The 8,184-nt window shown below is 44.6% G+C and overlaps 1 protein-coding gene across 1 annotated transcript in view; it reads left to right on the plus strand.

Moving 5' to 3' along the window:
• The window catches only part of MYO7B (myosin VIIB), a 50,957-nt gene that overhangs the window by 23,880 nt on the left and 18,893 nt on the right, over window positions 1-8,184 (plus strand). The window contains exons 24-31 of the mRNA XM_010568200.1: window positions 254-463; window positions 1,379-1,546; window positions 1,812-1,892; window positions 2,449-2,573; window positions 4,145-4,271; window positions 5,650-5,769; window positions 6,646-6,819; window positions 7,778-8,005. Of these exons, the coding sequence (XP_010566502.1) occupies window positions 254-463; window positions 1,379-1,546; window positions 1,812-1,892; window positions 2,449-2,573; window positions 4,145-4,271; window positions 5,650-5,769; window positions 6,646-6,819; window positions 7,778-8,005 (1,233 nt within the window). The remainder of the gene's footprint in view (window positions 1-253; window positions 464-1,378; window positions 1,547-1,811; window positions 1,893-2,448; window positions 2,574-4,144; window positions 4,272-5,649; window positions 5,770-6,645; window positions 6,820-7,777; window positions 8,006-8,184) is intronic.

Here is an 8,184-nt window from a genome sequence, read left to right on the forward strand (position 1 = left end):
GGATGTGAGTGAGGAGATAACACCTGGATTTTCCATCAGCAATGTTCTTGCTGAAGACCAAGACAGGAAAGGACAAGCTCTGCATCCCAGTGATCTGTTGGTAGCAGCTGAAAATGGCTTTGGGGTTAGCTGGGAAGCCAAATTATGGAGGACCTATGGCCGAGGGAAAAAAAAAAAAAGAAAAAAAGAACATAAATTAAGAATATCAGAGTACAGGGAAAGAAAATATGCTTCTTCCTCATGTTTTGCACAGGACTTGGAAACAAAACGTAACAAGCTGGACGAGGTCGACCTGGACATGGTTCCCATGAGTGTGGAGCTAGAAGAGGAAGCAGATGGCTTGGAAGAGTACACCTTCCCAAAGTTTGCAGCTACTTATTTCCAGGGGTCTTCTACACATACACATATCCGGAGACAGCTGCGGCACCCACTACTCTACCATGATGACAAGGACAATGTCCTGGTAGCTTGCTCCTTTTTGTTGTTGAACCTGGTCTCTCCACAGCCCTGGCTTCTACAGCTCCCCCCATCCTTGGGTCCCCCTGCCTCTGGCACAGCACTGGGAACCACAGATTTTAGAGCCAAGCAGATAGTCCTAAGCACTTGTGTGAAAGTAGTAGTTCCTATCAGCATTTTTTGGCAGTTTGCAGGCAGGCACTTCACACAGATACCTGCCTGACACAAGATCTCTGGTCACCTTTAGTCTGCCTAAAGAGGGAACTCTGAAGTTTTGCCTTCTCCAGATACTCTTTGGGGGCAAAAATGGAGTGAAGAGAAGAAGCATCAGAGCTCACCCATCTCTCTGCTCTTGTTAGGGTTGCTGGTCTGTAAGTTAGGACAGAAGGGGGAGGCCCAGGCTTCCAATTTTCCTGTTGAACCATGAGGAGATTGAGGAGGGGAGTTCTTCTTGATGTTAGGCAGCCTTGCAGAATGGAGGATCCCATACTGCAAAAACTTTGGTATTACTTGGCTTTCTAGTTCTGGGCATGAGGGCTCCTGGAAGAGTTCACTCCACTGCTTATCTCTCCAGGTGGGTAAATGCAGAGTGCAGTTCAGCCAAGGTTTCTCCACCTCACTCCAGCTACATCACACCTGCAAGGTGCCAGTAAAGGGAATGGTGAGGGCTCAGCAATCACAGAGTAAATCTGACATTCCCACTACAGCTGCACCCTCCTCCTTTAGCGTGAAAGTGTTGTGAATGTTGCTTTCATGTTGTTTGACGTGAAAGTAAACTCCTGGTGTAAATGGTGGGAAGAGATGGGAATTTTAACAACTTGGACTGGGTAAAGGAAGAAAATGCTCTTATCTAAACAGGCAGAAATGGCATGAGGCCATTGGTTCTCTTGGCAGTGTCTGACTGTGCTTTCTGCCACTACAGGCTTCTCTAGTTGTGTGGGTTATCATCCTGAGGTTCATGGGGGACCTGCCAGAGCCAGCAATGTTTGCCAAGAATGCCACCACCAAGAGCAGCTCCGTGATGACACAGATATATGACACACTTGGCAGGAAAAACCAGGTCCAGTTCAGGAACGACAGCCCAAATATGGTGAGAGGAGCAGGCTATGTTTGTATTTTCGTTTGCTTTCCTTGGTTTCTGTGCTGTTCTACCAAGAGTGAGAATCATTTCATGCTACTGTACTTGAAATGCCAGAAGTGCAAAAGTGCCCCTGTCAGTCCTGGAAGGACACTGCAGCTCCTTCTGGCAGGAGGGAGCAAACAAAAACATCTCCATTTGAGCATCTTTCCTTCCTTAATGAATCATTCTTGCTGTGCATTAAACTAATTTCCTATAATGGTACTGTGTGTTGTAGAGAGACAGCAGGAAGGATAACAAAATTTCAAAGGGGATCTCTTCCCTGAAGCTGAAACGGTCATCCAAGTTGACAGGGAAGGTAAGAGGTGGAAATAAATTGCTTCCCCTAAGTCTTCTTGCCTGGAACCCTGTCTTCACCTTCTGACAGATGTTATGTGACAGCAACCTCCCAGATGGGAACTTGTTCCCCTGCCAAGCCAGTGCAGCCCTGTGTATGGGATACCTGGTGCACTGTTCTTCTTTTGAAACTATCCCCATGTGCACTGCTGTCATTCATTCTCTGGCAGATTAACTCCATCCCTCCCTGCTGGAGAGTGACCCCTGCACAGAGGCAACAATTTATTATTGAGAATTTCTGGTATGACAGAACAGTTTGCCCAAAGCCCTGAGCAGACTGAGAACCACCATGTGCTTAGGGCTGTACAGGACAGTACAAGAAAGTTCTCCTAGCCAGTTAATAGCACCATAACACTGCATTTTATGAGTTAGCTTGAGAGGGAAGGGGGGAAATATGGCCTGTTCCTAACTGCTCCTGCCAGAAAGATAGAGAAGGAATGTCTCTCATTTCTGGGAGAGCTGCCTAGTAAGAGGGAAGGTTTCTAGAGCACTCTGGGGTTCTTCTTGGTTTCTTTCAGGTGACAGACCAGCTAAGTGGAGAAGAGGCTTTCCAAGAGGACAGCTCGATCTCTGAGAGACCTATGTCCAACCTAGAAAAACTGCACTTCATTATTGGCAATGCAATTCTGCGTCCTGCCATCAGGTAGGAAATTTGTACCTCCTTTCTAGGACCAGGCACGGATTTAATCAAGGAAATCCAGCATCCCCTTTCCACAGTCCCAGGGCATTTTCCAAATCCTGGAAGTGTCTCACATTTATCTATGGGGATTTCTGACTGAAAGCCCAAGCTAGTCACCTAGGAATGAGACTGTAGGCCACACACCTCTTTGGAGAATGCTTGACCTTTATCAGAGGGGACAGAGAATGACTCCCTTACTGCCTTTTCTGGTATCTTCATGTTGTGGTTTAGGTCAGCTGCCTCCATGTATGGCTTTCTGAATACCCCACAGATATGCAGTGGGGCAGAGCTCAGGGTTGTAACGCAGTAACACTTGAAGGTGGAACACAGCCCTAGTATGAGGGAGAAGAAACAGAAGAGTAAGAAATATGGAGTTAATGTACACTAGGTGTATGAGAGGTGTGCATAACCTCAGTTTCCCAACAGCCTGTTGTTGAGCCCTCAGGCAATGTCCCCAAGTCAGAGACAGTTTAAGGTCTGGTTTGCTGACTGTATCAGCCACTAGAAGAAATCCTGCTCACAAGCGGTGTGAGGGTGGACCTTAGGCCAAGCATGGTGTGAGGATAAGAGGTGGTTCTCACCTGACCCTGTGAATTCCTTCCTCCCTTTTAGCCCGTTTTAGCTTATGCAACACTTCTCTCTAACAAAGCCCATAGGCACAGGCCCTGCCTTGACCTCAGTCATGGGCTGCATTCCTCTCTACATAGGTGCTTTGTTTTAGTCAAGATGCTCCCCGAAGCAGATCCTCAGCTGGCAAAAATTGCCTTCAATCAGTGTATCATAACAGCCACAGGCTAAGTATCTACTCCCTCAGTCTGTGTTTCATCGTATGTCCTATCCGGGAACAAAAACCTCACCTACCTTGTGTCCTCCCACATCAGACTTGCCAAATGTGTGTTCCAAGAGTCCAGAAAATTTAAGATGATTTTTAAATAGCAGTTTTGTTTGTATACAGAATTTTGCATCTGTTTCCCATATGTTCTCACTGCAGGCAACTTGCATTTTCAGAAGCACATTCTGAAGCACCCTTTCCTCCATTCCTGTCCAAGGACTCACTCCAAGTTTACTAAAAATATAAAATTAAGCAGAGTGTCCTCCTGTCTTTATCCCCAAATCCACATATAAGCAGACAGACAAGAGCCATGAGATACAAACCACATACTGTAGAGAGCTTAGACCAAGTTTCACATGTGGAGGGACAGCAATGCCATTTCACAGCTGGATGACCCAGCAGTTGTTATCCCTGCACAGTCCCCTGCTTGTCACAGGAGGTAATCCAGCATGAGAATTGCACTTGAACTGCTCGAGTGACAAGGGCTGGCAAAGGGGACTAAGTATACCTTGAGTCTTTCCTTGCCAAAGCCAATGACTCAGTTATTTCCTGTGGTACATTACAATTGGTATCCTAGCTAATGGGTTAAACCTAGTTCAGATCTACATCATGCTGCAATCATGCCAAGCTTGCAGTGGAAGCGTAGCCAAAGACAGGTCAGACAGTGAATCATTATCTGTTGCTTTCACATGTTTTATTACAGAGATGAGATTTATTGCCAGATTTGCAAACAACTCACTGAAAACAGCAACAGGAGCAGCTATGCTCGAGGCTGGATCCTTCTGTCACTTTGCCTTGGTTGCTTTCCTCCTTCAGACACATTTGTGAAGGTACGCTACTAACTTTTCCTACAGAAGCTTAAATGCCGTAGCTGATCTTGTTTCTTGTGTATTTTGATGTTTTGATACAGACAGCCACATAAACTGTTTGGCTGCCATAGCATCTGGTGCTGTAGTTTTAGCAGAAGCTATCTCATCTCATATGCTTATCTGGGAATTTAAAGAAATGATTGCTGTACTCACATTTAATTCTTTTTCACTACACGTCATACAAGTTGGATTCTGTTGTTGATCACAGCCCTCATTTTAGATCTGTAATCTGCAAAGAATCTGGCAAATTTTAACCTCTCCAGTTCTGCCTTTCCAACATTTAAAAGGTGTCTCCAGTTACAATCCTAGTGATTAAATATACTCAAGACACCAGTATAAAATCACCCCCATATTTTACCAGTTCTTACCTTACATCTCCAAGCCCTACAAAATCCAACAAAAATTTGGGCTTTTTCATAATTCATTAATTTCCAAATTTAAATGGATGATAAATCCACTTCACCAGAGGAAAAAAAACCCCAACAACCGGTGACTCCAACTTGACGTCAGCCTTCCTCCTAGATCTTAGAGGCAAACAGAATCCATAGATATTCCTGAATCTTCAGCCTTGCCTTATTGACATCCTAGCTGAAATGATTAATCTAATCAGAAATGCTGCTAAATGGACACTACTTGGAACAAACAAGACACAAGCCATAGACACGTTTTGACACCAGTCTTCATCCAAAGACCGTGAACTGTGCAGAATTCGTGAAAGACGTGACTATACCCTATTTCTAGGAATATTCTTAATCATTAAAATAACTGACCCATGCTTGCACTAAATACAGGTATGTAAATACAAGTCCATGCTTACACCCTGTCATCCAGATACCAGAGCTATACAAACTCCAAAAGCTCAGTTTATCCAACCCTTCTCTTCCAATGTCCAATCTTAATCATGGACTTCCACTATTGATATTGCCAGAGAACTTAGTAAAACTACAAATAACCATCATCATCAATCCTAACCTGCAATTAGCCCTCTTCCCAGCACTTTTGTTTATACAGAATGTCACAAGACTTCAGGCTCTTCAATTGGAAACACTAACCTTTGCTCTAACCTAGTCATAAGAATAAAGTCTCCACTGTCTGATATTTATCGTGTAGTTAAACATGGTGAATAGACTGACACAAGTCTTCCTCTTTAGACTGAAAGCTCTGCAGAATGAGGGAAAACTTGGTGTCTCAAACACTAATTCCAACCCTAACCTTCAATACTTTCTGGTGAACTGTAAGCTGACTGGTCACTGTAGTCTAGTGTATCAGCTGCAGAAGGTTTCTAATGTTTTATGAGGATTAGTATTTCCTAACTCTTTCTTATGCTCTATGCATATAGTACCTGTTGAATTTCATCCACCATGGGCCCACAGGCTATGCACCATATTGTGCTGAACGTCTGAGACGTACCTATGTCAATGGAGCACGGACTGAACCTCCGAGCTGGCTGGAACTTCAGGTAGCAACTCCCTTTTTGCTTAATTATATTGATCTGTGTCATTTTATACTGGATTGCGTTTACTAGCCTGTGCTAACAGATCTTCCTAAGTCCAGTCATGGAAATCAATTGCACAAGGGGATTAAAGCCAGCTGCCTTGGTCTGGGCAGCTTCTTAGATATACCTCTTCTGGCCATTCAGTTAACCTAAATCCAGTGGAGGATGTAATTTAAAAGCTGCAACACATGATTTGCAGGGAGATAACCTCCATCCACTCAGGAGCCACAGGCCAGAACCACCTCTGGGGGAAGCTCTTACCATCATTTGTGGAAAGCACTGAGTAGGGCTTATGCTTTTAAAATGGAGGGAGGAAGTGTGTATGATAGGACTATATTGCCTTCCCTCTTCCTTTTAATGTCACCCTAGTAATTAGAAGTCGCACACACACGCACACATGTGCGCACACCCCCTTCAAGTGAAGACCTCAGTTCAATTCCTTCCCAAATCTGAGAGACCTTGCTGCCTAACACACATCTCCCTGGGCAAAGTGCTTGCTGCAGGCCGTCTCTCCACTGATGCATGTAAGGCTGTACCCAAAAGTCATCAGGCCAAATAAGGCTCGCGAAAAGTCTGTCAGTCCACACTGTTATGTGATAATCAGCTCCCCTGAGTTGTGGGGAGCAGAGAACTTGAGTCCAGTGCTGCTCCAGGTTTGTAATTTATACTTAAGACTCACCATGCATTGAAGAAACTGTGTGGGTGTTGGAGATTCACTTAAAGATTGTTGACTAGGGTGTACAGTGTGTGGAGCTCTTAAATCTAAATGCTGTCTTCATTCTTCACAGAAAAGGAAGGTTTTCCCATAATTTGTTTCTCTCATTTAACTCTGACTTACAGGCAACAAAGCAGAAGAAACCCATTATGTTTAATGTCACCCTGATGAATGGCCAAAGCATCACTGTCCCTGCAGACTCTGCTTCCATTGCCAAAGAGATCTGTCAGTTCATAGCAGATAAAACCAAACTGAAGGATGTGTTTGGTTTTTCACTCTACATTGCTGTGTTTGATAAGGTAAAGTGTAGAAAAATAGAATGAAAGCTCCCTTCTCTTTCTGTGGAGTTGCTGCTGTCCACCCAGCCTCACTGAGGACTCCCTCTGACTCCTGGCACCCCGTCCCAGTCCTATGCTCAAACCAAATCAGTTCTGAATCCCAGCTGAATCTCAGGACCTGATAATCCTATTCTGCCTTTCTGTTGGCTAGCCTCTTAGCAATTCCTGCTGCAGGCCTGTAAGGTTTCCTTTGCCAGGTCACATAATTGACTAGTGTCCGTGCTCCCATGCATGGGCAGTGCAGCGCTGTGGTCTCCCACCATGTTCTGAGACCCCACTTGCTCATCATGCATGCAGCACTACAGAACTGCTGGAGCAGGGTGAAACTAGCAGGTCTCACATGCTAGGGATCTGTGCTCAAAGACACATTTCCCACCTACATTGCTGCACATTACTTTCTTGTTCTGTGTTACAGTGCTGCTGATGCAGCCCCTGTCATGTGGCATTGAAAGCCAAGGTCCCTGTCAGGGCTGCTGCTGTTAGCTCACATGGTGGCATTTTAGCCTCTCCTTCCCTTTGGTGTTTTTTTTTACAGTAATACTGTAAAACAGACATACACAGCAGAATGCTCGGTTTGGCATCAATAGCAATGAAATTAATTCAGAGATGGCATTTTTGTTTAGATTACAGGAACACTTGCATGTGCGCTTAAGGGCATATACAGGGGATAAGCAAAGTACAAGGAGACAAATAGAAGATCGCAAACCAGAGCTGCTTTGTCTTAACTTCCAACTTACTTTTCCCAATACCATCACTGTGCATAAAAATACACACATTTACCAAAGTACAACTTGCACATCCATCTGCTTACCTTTTCAGAGTTTTTCTTGCTGTCAGGAGATCAGGAGCTTTGGGTTTGTTGTCTTTCACTCAGATACAAAGCAGGCATGCCAGTAAATGCAGTGTCCCTTTGTTCTAGGTCTGGTCACTGGGTGGGGGACGAGATCATGTTCTGGATGCCATCTCTCAGTGTGAACAGCTAGTGAAGGAGCAGGGCACACATGAACGCAATGCACCCTGGCGGCTCTACTTCCGGAAGGAAATCTTCACCCCCTGGCACAATTCACAGGAGGATCCTGTCAGCACTGATCTCATTTACCACCAAGTCATTCGCGGCATCCGCTTTGGAGAATACTGTTGTGAGAAGGTGGGTCTCCTTATTCATACTCCTAAAGAGACAAAACTATATTAACATTTCCCACATTAAAAAGCAGGAAGATGAATGAAGTTTCTAGTGACTGTGAACAACCTTTCCGTTCTTAATCATAGAATCATAGAATCATTTAGGTTGGAAAAGACCTTCAAGATCATTGAGTCCAACCATCA

The sequence above is a fragment of the Haliaeetus leucocephalus genome, unplaced genomic scaffold (assembly GCF_000737465.1).
Source record: "Haliaeetus leucocephalus isolate CR32 unplaced genomic scaffold, Haliaeetus_leucocephalus-4.0 Scaffold240, whole genome shotgun sequence".
In the NCBI taxonomy this organism is placed as follows: Eukaryota; Metazoa; Chordata; class Aves; order Accipitriformes; family Accipitridae; genus Haliaeetus; species Haliaeetus leucocephalus.